Here is a 19,232-nt window from a genome sequence, read left to right as displayed (position 1 = left end):
TTTGGAGAGAGAGGAGGGGAGAGAGAGAGAAACATTGATGTGAGAGAGAAACATGGATTAGCTGCCTCCTGCACACCCACTACTGGGGACCCAGCCCGAAACCTGGGCATATACCCTGGCCAGGAATTGAACTAGGATCTCTCAGTCCATGGGAGGATGCCCAATCCACAGAGCCACACAGGTCGGGCTGTGCTTTCATTTTCCTGGCAAGTAACTGTGAGAGGGATAGTGAGTCATATGGTAGGTGGATGTTTACCTGTTCAAGAAGCCGCCTTTGTTGTAAAGTGGCAGTACCATTTCACAGTCCCCAGCAGCAGCTGCTGAGAGCTGTCCCCTCTACACTGACTGAGGAGCCCTTGTTTCTGTTTCTCCTCTTGGCTGATGCCTCTTTTCCTCTGGGTCCGTGTGAGAGATGAGAATGGGAAGTCAGGGACTGGAGGTGCAGACGTGTATAGATGAACGGAAGGGTGAATGGCTGTAATGGACAGATAAAGTTGTCTTGGTATCTCCCCCCCCCCCCCCCACCTTTCTGTTTCTTTCCATCTGCTGTAGGCAATTAAGAAACAGGCCCAGATGATGTCACCTAAGTCAGATGATTAATACATCTCTCTTTGTGACTGAATGATTGATATTTTTACCCCTCACCTGCAGGTGCCCAGACACCATGCCACAACCCTGCAGACCTGACTTTGGCAGGAAGTAACAGGCTTCCTTGTCTCCTCCATACCCATCCTCACTATGTCGTCGACTCAGGGCAATGGGGAACACTGGACGTCCCTGGAATCAGTGGGCATCAGCCGCAAAGAGCTGGCCATGGCTGAAGCCCTACAGATGGAGTATGATGCTCTGTCCCGGCTCCGGCATGACAAGGAGGAGAACAGAACCAAGCAGAACACAGACCCCTCTCTCATCAACTGGGACGAGCCAGCCCTGGACTTCTACAGCAAGCCAGCAGGAAGGCAGAATGACCTCAAGCTCTTACGCGGTCTTTCTGGCTCTGATCCTACCCTCAATTACAACTCGCTCTCCCCACAGGAGGAGCTGCCCAACCACTCTACCTCCCAGGGCTCCCAGCCTGGCCCAGATCCCTGGCCCAAAGGCTCCCTGGCTGGAGATTATCTCTACATTTTTGATGGTTCAGATGGGGAGCTCTCTTTGTCCCCAAGACCGGGGGATGTCGATGGCTCTTCTAAGAAACTGTCCCCGCCTCCTCTGCCTCCTCGAGTCTCTATCTGGGATACCCCTCCCCTACCTCCCAGGAAGGGGTCCCCATCGTCCTCCAAGATCTCCCAGCCCAATGACATCAACACCTTTTCTTTGGTTGAACAGCCTCTAGGCAAATTGCTAGGGCATCAGATCCTAGAAGAGGAGCCAAGAGGTGGGGGTGGGTGCCTGCTGGGATCTGTGGACTACGATGGCATCAATGATGCGATTACACGGCTCAACTTGAAGTCAACCTACGATGCAGAGATGGTGCAGGATGCCACCCGAGGCTGGAAGGAGGGCCGGAGGCCCCTGGACTTCAGCAAGGACATTCCTGGGAAACCCGTGGCCCGGAGCAAGACCATGCCCCCCCAGGTCCCTCCGCGGACCTATGTCTCTCGCTATGCCAACCGGAAAAATGGAACACCTGGCAAGAACCACCGGATTTCGGCAGCTTCGGTGAGGAAATCACTGCGTTTCTTCTGTCTTCCTTTTCTCATGTCTTCAGAAGCAGAATAGTCCTTCTTTCTTCTTTGCTGTTACAAATTGGCCACATACTCATCCCTTTAGTCCTCTCCTCACCACTGCTTCTGTCATGGGCCCCCGGGTCCTGTTGAGGGAGAGGAAAAGTGACACCTAGAGGCATGGCTCCTTTCCAGGGATGAGTTTTGTGTATCTTGTGTATCTTCTGGGAGCAGGCATTTCAAAGTCCTAGTTCCTAGTGTGTGCCTGCTTCAGAATGTGAGGACATAACTGGGGTTGTGGGACTCATTGTTGACTCTATGTCCCAATGGCCTTATGGACTGGAGTAAGTTGCTTCTGCTTTTCCCTTTGCCAAAAATGCTGCATGATGATGAGGCTCAATCCTCATATTAACCATTGTTTAGTGATCACCGAATACCAGACCCTGGTCCAGGCCCCTCCGCAGCCCTGCCTGATGGTCCAAGGCACACAGCCCTGGTCTCTTATTCCAAAGCTGGCTTGTTCTCTCTCTTTCTCTCTATCTTTGTCTCTCTTTCTCTCTGTGTGTGTCTCTCTGTTTCTCTCTCACTATCTCTCTCTCTCTGTGTCTCTTTCTGTCTTTCTCCCTCTGTCTCTCTCCTTTTTCTCCCTCTTTCCTCTGTCTCTCTTTCCTTCTGTTGTTCTCTCTCTCTCTCTCTCTCTCTCTCTCTCTCTCTCTCTGTTTTTCAGTGTCTATCTTCCTGTCCTCTTTCTCCCTGTCTTTTTCTCTCTCTGTCTCTCTTTTATTATGGTAAAATATACATAACATTACATTACTGTCTTAACCAAGCATAAGTATGTAGTGCAGTGGTGTGAAGTACATTCCCATTGTTCTGCAACTATCACCCCCATCCATCTCTTTTCACATTGAAAATATTTAGAAAAATCCTGTAGTATGACAATAATAATTTCATTTTTATAAGTACATAATATAAAATAGCAAAGTATTTACACAAAAGCATGTGGTTGGTTCCAGGGCAGCTTTGATCTTTAAGGATGTGCCGGCAGCATCCCCATGGGTAGGACTGGAAGATGCTTTGTGTTTCTCCCTGGGCCATGGAAGCCCTGCTCCGGAAGGGGTCAGGAGGCACCTTCGTGGCTGATGGCTTCTGTAGGAAGAGCATTCCACTTCATTCCATCCCTGGTTTCTCCTTATACATTGTCTGAGAGACCGGGGCTTCCCCACTGTGTGTCCTAGCAATTGGGATCCTTTTCAACTCTGGGAAAGCACATGGTCCTTCCTTCCTGTGCTTCTGCTAATGGAGCCCCTGAAGTCACATCAGCTCCTGGGATAAGTGACAGCTCTAGAGCTCAGGGCTTTTTAAAGGCCCTGCTCTGAGAGGTGGGGCTGCTCCTGCTATTTATAGGGACAGGGAGAGTCCTGTTCCCAGTTCTGAGTTCCTTTCACAGAGTTGGGCCTGCTCGCCTGGTCCAGCCACCCTGGTAGGTGGTCACCTCTGTCGCTCCCTCTCCTGCTCCTCCATTCCTCCCCCCTGCCCCTCATCCCCTGCTTGCTTCAGAGTTCTGAGAGGGAGCCCGGTCCAGGGGCTCCCTGAAGAAGCTAGGGCAGAGCACACGCTCTTGCCCATTCTTAGTGGGGAAATGCGGCCCTGGTCTTCACCACCTCAACTTGGTGCAGGGACCCATCCTACCAGGCGGGGGGACCCCTCAGGCCCTCGGCCTGTACCACCTCCCCGCCTTCACCGGGCTTCCAGCCAGAGGGACCCTCCTTGTCCCAGGCCTGTGGAGCCAGCTCTGGAAATGGTTGGCTCCAAGTGCCAGCTTGGTACCCCTGCTGCCAGCCTGTGCCTGGCAGACTGCCCCAGCCAGCACCGAGGGATGCCTCCGGGGCCTGCCAGCAGGGTGAACGTAAGTGGCTTTGTTTTCTTACGGAGCCAGGGAGTGGCACTGAAAGGGCATGAAAATGGCCTTCAGGAGCTACTCTGGTCTCTGCCTTCCTCTCTTCTCTCTGTCTCTATTTCTCTGTATCTGTTTCTGTTCCTCTGTCTCGTTCTGTTGTTCTGTCTCTTTCTTGCTCTTGCTTTTATGGGTTAATTGCTGACAATGGTATTATTGTTTTGACCAGGACCCAGGCACAAACTTGGCAGAGCCAGGGCCTCACATGCCAGCTGCCCTCACTGCTGCCCACCCCACTCTGCACCCCCTCCCTGTTCACCCAGGGGAGCAAGGCTAACAGGAGAGGGTCACTCAGAGGAAACTGGATATTGAAATGAGCTCAGTGCTGCCATTCGCCTGAGGGCTGGGGAGGGCATGAGATTAGCCAGAGGCAGGGTGAGAGGGGAGGCATTGCTGTGTGTGCACCAAGCTTTGGGCTTCCCGGAAGCAGGTGTTGGCACCTACTGCGGCCACTCCATCCCAGATGCAGCTTCATTCGCTTGGGGTGGCCTCGCCTGGTGGCTGTGGGCAGGCCCCTCAGGCAGAAACCTGTCATGCACCAGCTCCCCTACTTCCTGCTCTGGGGGCTGGGCTGCAGACCTAGCCAGAGGGCTTTTTTAGCACTCGTCATGGGTGAATGAAAGCCTGTGACTGCAGGAGTCAGTTAGGTCTTGTCTGAGAAAATTCCCACCGCCACACATGTCTTGGACAGGAAGTGGGGCTCAGGCAGGTTCCCTGGCATTGTAGCTGTCCAGATCCGGAAGAGCTGGGAGTCAGGAGGAGCTAAGCCTCCTACCAGGTCCTCTGCTAGCCAGAAAGCTACCCTGACACTTTCTCCCTCAAACAGTGTTGACCGAGAAGGCATGTGTGTCTGTCTTTGTCTCTGTCTAAGGGCTCTCAGTCTTCTCTATTTTGGGTCCCCAGAGCTTACTGTGGATGTTGAGGCTTTTGCCCATGGCCCGGCTTTCCTGGGGACTGTTTGGGCAACCCTTCTCCTGGCCTCCATGGTGGGACGGGAACAACAGCCCAGCCCCCTGCCAGCCTCTGGGAGCACCCCCAGAAAGCCAGCCCAGAGGCGCAGCAGTGCCGTGAACCCCCCCCCACCCCCCCCCACCCCCCACTGCATTGAGCTTATTAGAAACCGCCCTCTCTGGAGATCTGGCCAGACTCTTGTTCATTCTACCTAGGCTTCTGGACTTAGAGCATCACGTTCTCTCTTTCAAGTTGGCTCTTGATATCCTAGGATAGCAGATAAATATATTCCAGGATTTTCCATATTGTCTTGTGCCCCCTTCACTGAATGTTGAACGCCTAGGTAGAGTTTGATGGTTTAGATCTGGGAGCAGTGTGTGGGCGGTGCCACGAGGGGAAAGGCTCTGAGTCAGCTGCTCTTCTCTCAAAGGTGGTCTCCCGGCCCCACGCCGTCGCCAATGGCCATGAGTTGTTCGAGGTCTCAGAGGAGAGAGACGAGGAAGTTGCTGCATTTTGCCACATGCTGGATATGTAAGAGTTCACGAATGGGGGTTGTGAAGGGTTGTGGGGGCTGGGGAGGAGGGTCACCTTTTTCTAGGAAGAAAGAAGAACCACATTTAATATATCTTGACCCAGAGCTGTGGGATGCTTCCTATAAAGGGTGTTTGCGAGCTTTTTGAGATGGAGGCACCTTAGGAGTTTCCTAGATGTGACAAAATTTAGAAAGCCTCGAATTAACAGTCAAATTACTCCAGTTGCTTTATGCTGGTCACCCTGAGGAGCAACCCCCCCCCCCCCCCATGAGATAAGAGCTATCTGGAGCTGGATGAGAAAGGAAGTGGACTCAGGAAACCTTTCCATGGCCCATGGCACTCAGCGCGTCAGCTCAGAACTACCCCTACTGTCCACCTGGGGAACATTGTGCAACTGTAGCAAATGTATCAACAACACGGTTCCCAGAGCTGCTTCCCCCGGCCCGCATCCTGGACTGCAGAGGGCCAGGCTGACTGGGGACAGAGGGGCCCGTGGGCCTCAGGGCGGGAGGGTCCCAGCAGGCCTCTTCTCGACTGCTCTCTTCTGAAGGCACAGCGAGGGTCCTTCTCCCTCTCTTCCTGCACAGCCTTCGATCTGGCTCCACTATCCAAGACTACTTCCTCACTGGATATGTCTGGAGTGCCGTCACCACGAGCCCAGAGCACCTTGGGGATGAGGTCAACCTGAAGGTGACAGTGTTGTGTGACAGCCTGCGGGAGCCACTCACTTTTACCTGCAACTGTAAGTTAGGGGGAGGAGGGCGAGCCTACCTGGAAGTGGGGTGAGATCCTTTGGCCTTGGTTCCCACCCCGTGGTGTGGCCTGGTTAATGGGCAGTAAGGAAGCTCCTCTGGGAGGCTGGCTCTGGAGCCAGCTTCTAGTTCCACGGTCTCTTCCTCCAACCCTAAGCCGCTTTGTCTGGTTGGTGAGAGTGCTGGATCACGCTCAGCTGGGAATAGGGGATCAGGGTAGGTGCTGAGCCCCGCCTACCCCGACACCCCCATCATTGCTGCCCTGCCCCCTCCCCTACAGGTTCCTCCACTGTGGACTTGCTCATCTACCAGACCTTGTGCTACACCCATGATGAACTGCGGGGTGTGGATGTGGATGACTTTGTGCTGAAGCCCTGTGGGCTGGAGGAGTTCCTGCAGAAGTGAGTGAACTGGAGGGGCTAGGATGCGCACCCCCTGGGTCTCAGGCTTGTCGGGGCTTCCTCGGGAGGCGCTGGGCTCCGGGCCTGGGGCTGGCGGCCTCCCCACAGCCCCACGCCGGACTCTGCTTTCCAGCTCTCTCAGCCACGTCGCACTTTCCAGGAGCCCCGTCTTCCAGCAGGGCTGGCCGCTTCCTGAGCCAAATCTGTGGAAAGAGCTTGGAGCGGGGATTAGGCAGGCTCAGTCATATCTGCTTGCAGACTCCTGCATGTGGAGAGAGGTGTGAGACATGGTGGGGAGACTGTGTGGCTTTCCTCCTGCCCTAGATTATGGGAGGTGCCCTTATAGCAAGAAGCAGAAGAAGGACTGGGCAGAGGTGCCCAGCGGAACCCGGGGGAGAAATCACAGTTGCTCTCTTCCCCCGCCCCTGCCAGCAAGCCTTTCCCCGCTGGGTGTGCTGCTGGTTAGCCTCCTCACGGGGCTGTCTGCCAGCCCTCTCCCCGCGCCCTGTGCAGCAGGAGCCTCCGGACAGGCTGCTGTGGCGGTGGCAGTCCCCTCCACTTCCCTAGGACCCTGGATTCTGGCTGGAGAGGGGGAATTACACCCTCGGGGGCACAGAGGTCTGCTGTCCTCCCCAGGCTCCCAGTGGCATCTTGCCCACGAAAGCAGGCCTTGGGGGTGGGGAACAAGGAGCCGTGTCGTAGTTTTTAGGAGAACCTCTCGGTGCCACCAGTTGCTCTTTCCTTTTTCTTTTTTTTTAATCCCGATCCAAGAACATTTTTGCACTTACGTTCAGATAGAGCAGGAGGGAGAGAGGGAGGAAGAGAGAGAGAGAAACATTGATGTGAGAGAGACACATCGAGTGGCTGCCACCCACATGACCCCAACCGAGTTGGGGACAAACTGCAACCGAGGTACGTGCCCTTAGTGGGAACCGAATCCGGGACTCTCTGGTCCGTGGGCCGACTCTCCGACCGCTGAGCCAAACCGGCCAGGACAGCCCTTTCTCTTATATCCAGGTTTAGATGCAAGGATGGTTGGTCTATGGCTAGAGCAGTTCTCAGCTGGTTTTTATAACCTGAGGGATGTGTGGGCCCTTTCTGGTCTCTGTGCCTTCAACTGGGAAAGGAAAGGGGTTGGTCCCACTCAGCACAACTCCAGGGAATGCTGCTGAGAGGGTTCACGGTGTCCTTGGTTTCCCCTGGAGAAATGAGAGGGGTCCTAGAGAGCAGCCTGGGCAGCCGGCCACTGTCCTAAGGGGACAAGGGACAGAGCAGGTCACATCAGTGTGGCTGGTTTGGGTTCTGACTTGCACTTCCTAGTTGTGAAATGCTGACCCACAGTTTCTTCCACAAAATGTAGTGAGGGTTGGATGTGAGGATGACCCAGTGAGCCACCAGGAAGTCTTAGCAGGGAAGGACTGGTCCAAAGAGAGGAACTCGTGGGGATCAGATCAGATGGATACTGTTTGATTTCCCTTGTTGGTCCCCTCGTCTTTGAGTCCAGAGGTGGTAGATAAGCTGTCAAGTTCTAACTTCCTGCCAAGACCCAGGTGGCGTGCTCAGGGCGAGGGGGAACAGGCTCGATGGTCCTGGGTCATGCCTCTCCCACTCTAACGCGAATGCACACATGGGAGGCCTTCCGTAGAGAAGGGCGAGCAAGTCCCCAGAGGACCTGTGTCCACGACTCTTGTCCAGGAGCTCTCCTTCTCCACCCAGTCTCTCCTCTTCCTTCCCACCAACAGAAAAGTCCAGACCCCTCAGCACAAGACAGCTACCTGGGGTGGGGTGGAAAGGTCCCTCGTGGGGTTCCAGAAAGCTGCCAGCTCCCAAGGAAGCCCTGTGGTTTCCCATCTGAGCGTAGCAGAAGGGGCCAATGCCAGGGAGAGTGTCGGGTCCAGGATGCAGGCTGCTCTCAGATAAGAACCCTGAGACAGTCTCTGGGGAGGGCTGGGTTTCCTGCCCCCCACCTCCACCCCACCACCACACCACACTCTTCCTTCCTTCCAGGGTACTCCCACCAGACCTGCCCCAGGGCCGTCTTTCCAGCCCTAGATTTTCGCTGCAGCTCAGGCTTAGCCGGTTGGGGCCTACGTCAGACAGAGGCTTGGCCCCTCAAGATGTGGAAAACCCCCTTAAATCCTAACCTCACTTTAACTGGCCTCAGGCCTGGGTACCTCTGTCGGCTCTGCATATACCCCTCCCCTTCACTCCTTCCTCTCTCCTCCCTTGCTGGCCTAGAGGCCCAGCTCTGCTGAGGAAGGAAGTCCCTTTCCGGCCTCTGTTCCTCAGCTCCTGGGACCCAGCCCAGGCCTGCAGAGCTGGCTGCAGGTGGGCCTCACTCTGCCTCTCTTCTGGGTTTCCTTTTTGACTGAGGTGTGATGTAGGAGGAGGAAGAGGCTGGATCATGGAGGGACTTGCTAGGCCTCCTTCTCTGAGGCTGGGTGGGGTGGGGTCTCTTGAGCAGTGGGAATGGCATGCATGCAGGTATCTGTTAGGATGTCTGTAGAGATTTATACAGTTATTCACAATCAGGCGGGAGCCACAGAGGAAGGGGAGAAACAGACCTTTTACTTTTAAAATTTTTTATTTATTGATTTGTGGAGGGTGGGGGAAGAGAGAGAGAAAGAAAGAAAGAGAGAGGGAAACATCAATTTGTTGTTCTACTTATGTATGCATTCATTGGTTGGTTCTTGTATGTGCCCTGACTGGGGATCAAACTCACAACCTTGGCATAGCAGGACACTCTAATCAACTAAGCTACCCGTCCAGGGCAGAAGCAGACCTCTGATGGGTGTTGGGATAACAGACCTGGAATTTTGCTGGGTTACTGGGTTGATCTCAACACCCTAGTTGGTAATAGTAGGGTGTGGGAGACCTAGGACCTCAGTAGGGGAACAGTGTCACTCACTGAGCTCCACGCCCAACCCTGAGCACAGGCTGAATTTCAGCATGTCCCATACACCAAAGCCAAGGGAATGGGGTTTAAACACTACCCTCCAAGAAGTCCCTTGTTACTCGTCCCACCAGAACTTCCCACCCCAGAGTGAACTACCGATAACAGTACAGATAATAAATACCTGGGAAAGTATTCCCAGTGTCTTAGGTGGCTTTTCTTTAGACAGACCCATTCCTTCCCCAAGCTCTACCACGACGTTTCTAGGAGCCAAGGTAGGAGGCACAACACAAGTACTAGCTCTGGGTCATCTCCCTGTCCTCCTGTGTCTCTCTTCCCAAGGCTCAGGTCTACATCATCCCTCCCACTGAGTCCCCAGGATGTTAATGGTCTTGTCCCTCTGTCCCACCAGTAAGCACGCCCTGGGCAGCCATGAGTACATTCAGTACTGCCGCAAGTTTGACATTGACATTCGTCTACAGCTGATGGAGCAGAAATCTGTACGCAGCGACCTGGCCCGGACGGTTCGTGTTGGGGAGCAGGGGGAGCAGAGGGAATTTGGAACACAGTTAGTGGGAGTGGGGTAGGAGCCCTGGGTTGAGATGAAGGCACCACCCCTCCCTGAATAAGGCACTTGTTACACAGGTGAATGATGACCAGAGCCCCTCCTCTTTGAACTACCTTGTCCATCTGCAAGAGAGGCCAGTCAAACAGACCATCAGCAGGTGAGAGGGGGTGCCATGTTGGATTTGGGCCAAGCAGGAACTCCGAGGGGAACCCAGCAGACACCCATGCTTGCCTTTCTGCCAGGGACAGGGCTTTTGGCAGGTGTTGGGGATCGGACCCAAGAGTTATGGGGTCGATGCCCACTCCAGGTGTGTTACATTTCTTTGCCATCCTTCTCCATGTGAGAGGTGGCAGAGTAAAGGACTTGCCACCCTTCAGTCCTCATGGGACATGTGGGGGAGTGGGAACTCCTTTAAACCAGGGTCAGATTCCTGAGCTGTGGAAAAGGGGGGAGAGAATGGGTTGCACAGTACATGGGGGGGGGGTGTCTGTCCTGCCATCTCCTATGACTTTTCCCTGCCCCCACCTTCCTAGGCAGGCCCTGAGTCTTCTGTTTGACACTTACCACAATGAGGTGGATGCCTTCCTACTGGCTGATGTAAGTACAGATCCTGGGGTGGCCCAGCTGCCCCCAAGCTCCTTCCAACCTCTCCCCCCGTCCTCCTGGGATCAGCCAGCCCTAGAAGGGATCTAGAGTAGACATTGAAAATTTGTCAGGAGAATACTTCTTTTCATTCTGCTAGCTCATGGACAAACCAAGACTGCTGGCTGTTGGGTAGCTGGCAAGTGTGTGGAGAGGGGTTCTGATCCTTGTAGACGTGGTCATGAACCGTGTCCTGAACCCTGTCTCTGGAGTAGTGCATCTCCAAAGCTAAGGGGCATTGAGTTGTCACCCAGCTGTGGTACTTGGATGTTCACTGGAGCATGTCCTGTGGGCACTGAATGTCCAGGAACCTCTGATTTGGGAAGTTCTGAGGTTCTGGTGTCACAGATGGAAAACCATGAGGATGTGGAAGGTCCCAGAGGCAGGGAAGGGCCAGGGCTCTCCTTACTTGGATTCATAGAGGTTTTGAAACCTCGAAACCATGATAATAAACATTTGTCCCAAACATTACGAAGCTAACAAAAATCAGATAGGGAATCTTCAAAACCTTGTCTCATGATTCAATCAGCAGTGGTCATGGACTCTTCCCTTTTGGGGAGTTCAGACCTCTCCCCAGTGCTACAGTCCCTTCTCTGGCAGCCTCTGCTTGAATATTTCCTGTGAGGGGTCATTCTCTGAACCCCTTTTCTGCACGAGTCCAGCCCCCTCTTAGTGGCTGGTCTGAAATAGTAACATAAAGCTAGTGGTAGACGGACAGGGTGGTGATGAGTTCTTCAAGGGCTCTTGGAGAGGAGTGGAGGAGGACTGGCCAGGGAAGGCTTTGCCTGGGAAGGAGGCTGGCCTTTAGCTGGTCCATGATTTGAATGTAGGTAGGTAATCAGGGCGGAACAGGTAAGGGAATTCCGATGAGAGACTGACGGGAGCCCAAGTGCAGGGGGAAGGAGTGGGTGTGGCTCGACCCAGACGGGATCTGCCTAGGCTCTCTAGGTGGTCGTAGGGGAAGTAAGGCTGTGTGGGCAAGTGGCGCCCCAGGGTGGTCTCTTTGGCCTCCTCGCTACTTCCCCTGGGTGTCTGTACAGTAGCTGGGCGGTAGCTGGGAGTGCGAGGAGGCTCAGAGAACTGGGAACGTGGGCATGGCGCATTCACCGACACTGGATGTTTGAAAATGAAGCATGGATCCCACTGGTGACTCCTGAGGGTCATGAGCCCACAGTCCCCCCAGCCCGTTCCTCCACCAGGCGCTAGCCTGCCAGCCTCCCTGTGCCTCCTCTCACAGGGGGACTTCCCGCTGAAGGCCGACAGGGTGGTCCAGTCCGTCAAGGCCATCTGCAACGCCCTGGCTGCCGTGGAGACCCCCGAGATCACCAGCGCTCTCAACCAGCTGCCCCCCTGCCCCTCCCGCGTGCAGCCGAAAATTCAGAAGGTAATGGGGCCCAGATGGCTAGCATGGGGAAGGAGGAGAGGAATATTCACAGGCAACGGGGTAATTAGCTGTCCAGCTACTAACAGGCTCTTCTCTCCACCTCTATCTTTGATGTCTGAATAGTTTAACCAGAAGACTTCTTGGGAAATGGATACCAAGCGTGTCTCCCCTTTCAGAGGTTGAGGGTGGGCTAGGGTCTGCCCCCTGGGACTGATTGCTGGGAGCCCAGACCAGGAGAGGCTTTACTCAGTCACTGAGGTATTGCCTGGGAGTTTGCGTATGCATCAGGGTGCAGGAGCAAAGCTTCCCCAGGCCAGGGGCTTCGCGAGCCCACAGTGGGAGGTTGTGTGGGGTGCAGCCAGGCCCAGCACGAGGGGAACTGGGTCTGTAGTGGAGTGTCCTGAGAGTCGGTGTCTCATCTGGGTGGACACAGTGACTTTATCCTCGGTCTGGCTCATTCTGTCCATTACACGGATCTGCTACAAACCATTACTTCGACCTCCCCGAGGAATCTCTGCTCCTCAAACTTCAGTCGAGTCTGGTCCAAATGAGCACAGCTGTGAAAAGCCCTTCGTCCAGCTGTGCCGGAAACGGCTGAGGCCCTGAAGCGCCCCTCCTTCTCCTTCTTCCCCCATAGGACCCCACCGTCTTGGCTGTGAGGGAAAACCGAGGTAAGGGAACTGCTCTCGGCCGTTGTCCAGGAGGGGCAGCTAACAACCGCAGACTCTGCCCAGATTCCTTGTGCTTCCTGGCCCCTGACTGCGGGGTCCAGGCCTGCCTGTGTGCGTGTGCGCGTGCGTGTGCGCGTGCGTGTGCGTGTGTGTGTTTGCATGAGGCATGGGCACAGCTGGAGATCACCTTCCTTTCCACAGAATGTTTTCTCATCATTTTTACTAGTTGTTTCTGTGGTGTCCCTGGGAGATGGTGACGAGGTGGGGTAAGTGGGCGGGTGGGGGTGGTAACGCAAAGTCAGCCCTGGGTTCCAGATGGGAAAACTCCCTGGGAGAGGCTGTGATTATTCTCTGAGTCTCTCACACCTCCTGCGTTTCTGAGTTAGGATGGGTCTGGGGAGGAGATAAAGAATTTTTCACCGGGATTCTCCCTTGAGTCTTTCAAGCAAAACTTTGCCCTCCAAAGCCCATATTCTGGGATTTTCGGTTCGCGATTTCCAGCCTTTGGGTTTTTATGGACCAATAAAATGTCCCAAAAAGTATTATTTTGGAGACCGACATAGAAATTTTCCGCTTTTACTTTGCCAAGCAATGACTTTTTAAAAGTAACGAATTATTACGGTTCCCACTATTTCCTAAAAGAAAGAACATTTATCATTTCTCACGTTGCAGCATGTAAAAACAAGGACAATGTTTAAAATTTAATCTTTCATTTTAGGAGAAGCTTATGACATGCTCCCGCGTTTTTCTCATTTCACCCCAGATGGGCGGGCTTGGTCATGGCCACTTGAAAAGCAACTGGCATTTGGGGGCTGTTTCCCCGGGTATTCCACCCTGGCCAGCGCAGTGGCGACCAGAGGGGCTTGCTGAGGCCTCACGCCTCTTGCTCCTGACCCCTCGTTCCACAGAGAAGGCCGTGGAAGCCCTGACAGCGGCCATCTTGGACCTGGTGGAGCTGTACTGCAGCACCTTCAATGCGGACTTCCAGACGGCCGTTCACGGGAGCCGCAAGCATGATCTGGTCCAGGAGGCCTGCCATTTCTCTGGGCCTCTGGCCTTCACCGTCTACGCCACCCACCGCATTCCCATCACCTGGGCTGCCAGGTGAGCCCAGGGCTGATGGTCTGTAGGGAGGAGCAGAGTTTGACTTCCAGGTGGCATCGTGGTGCCTGAGGGGGACGTGGGCTGGAACGTCCTGGAGGAGAGAAAAGGTCTCCTAGGAAATGGAGAAGAGGCGGAGTCGGGCAGACCTGCCATTCCCTGTTAGTGCTGGCTCAGTGCAGGCTGCATTGGCATCCCTGCCCCCTCCCGTCCAAGGCCAGCTGATGGAGACTTGGTGACAGATGGCTGCCTCCCAGATCCCGTGCATGCCCCACGGCCAATGACTGCACTCCCTGCAGATGCACAATGGGAGGGGGTGGGGAGGTGGGAGGTGACCCTTTGTCTGGCCTGCAGTGGTGGGTGTGGAGAGGCTCCTTCATTTGGTAATCCTCAACTCCTCTGCAGGGTCCCCGGCATCCAAGGCCTGGGGGAATAGGCATTTGGCTCCAACCACCCCCTTCCGGACCCCTCCTGTCCCACCCTCCCCTTCTCTCTTTGTTCCTCACTTAATGTATTCCTCTAGGAGATTGGCAGAGAACAAAGGAGGCAGCCTGGGAAACTGGGGCCTTCTCTGACCTCTGCTGTCAGGCACCTGTCATGAGCCACAGGGACCCCCATGTGCTGGCATTCAAGTGGGCAGATGTCATTTTCATCCCCCACCCTCCTCACCTGCGCATGTGCACACATGCACACCCGACCCCATGGGCTGAAGCTCGCTGGAAGGAGGAGGTTGCATGGCTGCTGCCCCATGGGAAAAGGAGAAAACCCATGGCCCAACATGGAGCCTGAAACTGGGCAGAGGGCCCCAGATGAAATTGCTTCTCCCAGAGCACACTTCTGCAAATCCAATCTGACTGTCCCATCCGGTGACCCCGCATTACAGTCCCCAGAGACCCAGAGGAGTTTCACCAAGGGAAATGGAGTAGGTGGGGTGACTGAGGTGGGGTGTGGGAGCTGAGCACCCTGACCTGCTCCCTTTCTCTGGTAGCTATGAAGACTTCTACCTCTCCTGCTCCCTCAGCCATGGTGGCAAGGAGCTGTGCAGCCCCCTGCAGACCCGGCGGGCTCACTTCTCCAAGTACCTCTTTCACCTCATCATCTGGGACCAGCGGTAAGCACCACCCCCGGGCTCTGGAATGAACCAGGTGGGGTCGCCAGCCCTAACCAAACAAGTCATTTGACCTCTTCAGTCTCTATTTCCCTAACTCTTAAATGGGGTCACATATAACTTCTTCCCCTCCAGCTGTTAGCAGACGCCAAAGAGAAGTGTCCTTGAAGGCTCTTGGTGAACCGTGAAGGGTCATGTACAGTGTTCATTGGTGGTTTGAATGATAATTCATTGTTTGGATCTTGTCTCCCATAGAAAGTTTCACTGACTTCTTCCCCAAGTTTCCACAGAACAGAGAGAGGGCACTTACAGATGGAGAGGGGACGGTTGTCTGGAGGAAAGAGTAATGGGCTCGAAGCCACGGAGAGCAGGCTGTCCTTCAGCTTAGTTCTGGCCCCTGTGTCTCCGTTTCTCAAAATGTGAAGCAGGGATATTTGCCTAACTCAGTGGCATTTGTGGGACTGCCATGGACAGATAAGTTATAAATATGAAGCCATAAGCCCAGGAGAATATTAATCAGCGTTTTTTCAACGAGAAATTGCTGCCGGGAAGGTAGGCGTCAGCCGAGCGGAGCAGGAAGGAAGTGGGGTTGCAGGTGTTTGCCTGCCTGGGCCTCTTTCGCTGTGCTTGGTCCTCCTCCAGGCAGTCATAAGGCCGCGCTTGCTGCCCAGGTTCACTTCCCCATACTCACTGCAGCTGGGTCTCTATTTGCAGAGCAGAACCACTGCTTCAGTATTTAGAGTGCATACTAGAGGGACTGAGAAGGGTCCTTGGAGGCCAAGAAAGCCGAATAGGTAGATAGGGAGTCTGTGGAAATGCTGGGAGGCACGGGTCACGTTAGGTGGACAGCTGGGGAGGCAGCCCCTCCCTCCTGTGGGGAATCAAGTCCTTTTATGAAATAGCTGCCAGGGCAGGAGAGCCTCCTTGGGGACAGGAAGGCTGCAGTGAGTGTCTTGTGAGTGCCACCACCCCCTCAGCCTTCTCTGGCCTTGGTTACTTCCACTGTCAAAGGAGGGGTGCTAGACAGTGCTCCGGGCCAGGCAGACCCCACAGAATTGGCCCTATACCCTTTTCCCATAGAGTATCAGAGGTCCCTCAGCCTGCCTACTCTCTGGGTCTCATTTCGCTCCCTGTCTGAGAAGTCTGCCTGGAATCCCAGAGGGCTGGTGCCCTGCCCGGAGCCTTGTGCAGGGTGTCATCTGAGCACTGCCCATCCAGATGCCCCAGGGGCGACCTCTTGGCATCTTCATGTTGAAGACTGAGGCATTGGAAGAAGATGAAAGGTTCAGAACACAGGCCTTGAGTATGGTCACCCTCCCATCTTTACTGTAGGTGCAACCCTGGGCAGGTCATTCAGTCCACAGTGGACATGGTGGTAGGCTCTGCCCTCTGGGATTGTTTGAGACTAGTTGGGACTTGGCAGGTCAAGTCCTTGGCACACCACCTCGCACATGATAAGTGCTTTCTTCTTTGTCTTCTTCGCTGAGGGAGCCCTCTCGGGTCCTGCTCCAAGTGATGGACAAAGTGACGTGTGATACATGGGGATATTTGTGCATGAAAAGGTTATGTGTCGCCCACGTCTAGTGCAGTAGCCATAGTGTCACCTAGCAGAAAGCATGCAGACCGTGTATACACACATCACACAAGTGAAGCTGTGTGCTCCTCTGCACTGGTGAGGAACCTGAGGTGCAGAGGCGTGAGTAGATGTCGATGTGAGTGGCTGAACCAGCACTGAATGGGCTCATGCCAGGAACCCTTCCTGGAGGAGGCAGCCCTTTGCTAGGTGATGCGACATTGAGGAACAGGTGGCAGAGGGAAGGAGGGGTTTCTCAGGCAGGGGGGCATGTCAGGGCTGCAGCTAACCTCCTGAGGATCCTGACCGACCCCTGGAATACCAGGTGTACTCAAGGACTGAGAACGGGGCCTTGGCTGGTTCGATGGGTTGTGATTTCAGTGAGAAAGTTCCCTCCGTCCAGCTTTCCTTTGACAAGCGGCAGGAAGCCTCTTCTTGGGTGAGAAGAAAGGGCTCGAGCCCAGCTCCCTCTGCTCTTTGCTGTGGGGTCAGCTGATTCTCTCTCCCGCTGCAGTCGTACAGGGATCAGCTCGCTCTCAAAATAGGTCCAGCAGCCGGGCTCTGCCACCCCCAGCCAGGCATGTCCGATGGCTGCTGGAGGGGCCCTAATTATAGCCGCCCCCACCCCCACCCTAGGCAGCTGGGACAGAGCAGGGCTCTGCCAGTCTCCTGGGAGGGCGGGAGGACCTCACTTGGGTGGAGAGGAGTCCCCTGGAGGAGTGAGGGGCAGCATGGAGGGAGGCTGCTTTACCATGAAAATACTGCCCTCGGGGGTGGCTGCTCTGACCCTGTTCCCTTTGCCCGGGGAGCTGATGGGCCCTGGGCCAGCCAGAAGGGCGTGACAGTGTGGACTTTGGCCCAGGGACAGCTTTCTCCAAAGGTAATGTGGGCCTTCCCTCTTTCCACAGCTCTGCTTCACCCCACCCTTATCCTGACCAGGGCGTGGCGGGTGATTCAGAGGAGCCTGGGAGGGAACCTCTGGGCTGGGGAGAGGGAAGGCTTGCCTGGCTCAGCCCTTCTGCCCCACCCCCTCTCGTTGAGAAGCCCCTTCTCTGTGTCCCTTTGGCTTTGAGAATGTTTGGGATGAGAGCAAACCATCTTGTGTCCCCAGGATTAGGCTAAGGGGACAGGGAGAAGACCGACAGGTGGGGGGGGGGTGGAGGACGAGGGCAGAGAGCACGCTGCTGCTTCCTGTGGATCTCAGCAGCCGGATGAGGGGAAGGGTTGGGATTGTTAAACGGAAAAGGACTGTCAAAGGAGCAGTTTCTTGGTGGTCCTCCGCAGAAATCCTAAAGCAGGGGAAGGTGTGTGGCTTACAGTATGGGACCTGTAGTCACCTGGACTCGGAGATGGCACTGGCCAAGCGACTTCTATCTGGTCAGCACGGGTAGCCCCCCGATAGGGGGTGTTTGCCTCACCTTTCTGAGAGGCTGCGAAGACACCAGATGTGCTTTTGGGAGCATCCAGTGGAAGCTGAACCTGCAGTTTGGGACTGTCCTTGTTCTGCAGGAAGGCTTCCCCAGAGTGTGTCCCGTATCCTGAGAGGGAGGCCGAGTGGGCAGCCTCGGCTTGACTTCCTGGGCCTTGAAGCCCTGGGGGCAGCACCTTCTGATGTCATTTCCTGTTCTCCCTAGGATCTGCTTCCCAGTGCAGGTGAACCGGCTGCCCAGGGAGACGCTGCTCTGTGCCACTCTCTATGCCCTGCCCATCCCCCCACCCGGGAGCTCCTCAGAGGCCGGCAAGCAGCGGAGGGTGCCTGCAGCCCTGGGCTGGGTCACTACCCCACTCTTCAACTTCAGGCAGTATGTGAGCCCCGGGCGGTCGCTTCTTGGCCTTGGAAGGGACGGAGGAGGACAGAGAGGGCCTGGCTGTTGCACTGGCCACGGCCAACGGGAGGGCTGGCTCACTGGAAGAGCCCAGAGGGTCCCAGCTCTGGTGGAAGGGACCAAGGCGCAGGATTAGTGACCAGGACCACGGATGGAACCAGGAGCTACTGGGCAGGACCGGTGGCACACGACTGTTGGGGAGGGGCATGAAAATGCAATGCTTGGATCACATGCCATCTGGTGTGGCCACTGCAAGGACCTTAAAGGTCATCTAGTTCGGCTCTCTATCTTAGGAAGGCATCCCTGCCACCAGGTCATCCACACCAGGGCCTGGGGTTGCTCAGAAAGGCTTCCTGGAAGAGGGGCACTTTTCTAGGACTTGGAAGAAGAAAAAGTCTGTGGTCTGGGGAAGAACGAGACAGAGGGTTTGGGTGGTGGCTTCAAGTAGCAAAGGCAGATGTTTGGATTGGGGAGCAGGAGGAACTCCATGTTTTTCGCCCCTGGGTTTGTTGGCTCATCCCCCCCTTCCATCCTCCTTAGCATCCTAACCTGTGGCCGGAAGCTTCTGGGCTTATGGCCAGCGACACAGGAAAACTCCACGGCCCGCTGGAGTACACCTAATTTCCACCAGCCGGACAGTGTCATCCTGCAGGTGAGAGCCCGGCTGTGGTCCTGCCTGCCACCCACCAGCAGCACCGCACCAGAGTTAGCTCCAAGCTTTTCCTTGAGGTTGGGCTGGGACGGAGGGGAAGGCGCTGGAACTTGGGCATGGGATGATGACGTGACAGCAACTGGGTGAATGTGGTTAGACTTAGAGCGGGAAGGTGAGTTCTGTGGGATCGGTCCCATCTCCTGGAGGTGAAAGTTGATTTCAAGGAGCCTAACGGCAGGTCTGAGACCCTCCCCGTCCATACTCAACTCCTTGGAGCCGCTTGTATTGAACCCTCACAGCACTAAGTGTGATAAAGTCTTAGCTGTCCCCTCTTGGGGCCTGAGGGGACGCCCTCCCTGAAGCAGTCACTCGGTGCTCCAGCAGGCACACGGACTCATGGGGAGAGGAGGAGGAGGTGGTCAGGCCCAAGGTCTGGTTACCAGTTTCCGGCTCCCCTTTCTGTGGTCGTGGGGTGCTGTGGTACGGAACGTGGCACGTCGAAGTGGACGTGGACTGAGAGATACGAAGTGAAAGCTTCACGGAGCAGACGGTTTCT

The 19,232-nt window shown here is 55.3% G+C and overlaps 1 protein-coding gene across 2 annotated transcripts in view; it reads left to right on the top strand.

Annotated features, from left to right (window-relative positions):
- Positions 1–19,232, top strand: part of PIK3C2B (phosphatidylinositol-4-phosphate 3-kinase catalytic subunit type 2 beta) — a 66,477-nt gene that overhangs the window by 19,900 nt on the left and 27,345 nt on the right. The window contains exons 2-14 of one of the 2 annotated variants that reach the window (XM_036272602.1): positions 652–1,662; positions 5,003–5,103; positions 5,693–5,847; positions 6,138–6,258; positions 9,564–9,675; positions 9,797–9,876; positions 10,253–10,316; positions 11,599–11,745; positions 12,383–12,416; positions 13,325–13,520; positions 14,506–14,628; positions 17,833–18,000; positions 18,565–18,676. In XM_036272602.1, coding sequence (XP_036128495.1) covers positions 739–1,662; positions 5,003–5,103; positions 5,693–5,847; positions 6,138–6,258; positions 9,564–9,675; positions 9,797–9,876; positions 10,253–10,316; positions 11,599–11,745; positions 12,383–12,416; positions 13,325–13,520; positions 14,506–14,628; positions 17,833–18,000; positions 18,565–18,676 — 2,337 coding nt within the window. In that variant the 5' untranslated portion in view covers positions 652–738. Of the gene's footprint in view, positions 1–651; positions 1,663–5,002; positions 5,104–5,692; positions 5,848–6,137; positions 6,259–9,563; positions 9,676–9,796; positions 9,877–10,252; positions 10,317–11,598; positions 11,746–12,382; positions 12,417–13,324; positions 13,521–14,505; positions 14,629–17,832; positions 18,001–18,564; positions 18,677–19,232 lie in introns of those variants that run through there. The other variant, XM_036272604.1, reaches the window with a different exon arrangement.

Source organism: Molossus molossus, unplaced genomic scaffold (genome assembly GCF_014108415.1).
Source record: "Molossus molossus isolate mMolMol1 unplaced genomic scaffold, mMolMol1.p scaffold_m16_p_20, whole genome shotgun sequence".
Classification (NCBI taxonomy): Eukaryota; Metazoa; Chordata; class Mammalia; order Chiroptera; family Molossidae; genus Molossus; species Molossus molossus.
This window is presented reverse-complemented; position numbering and strand designations above follow the sequence as displayed.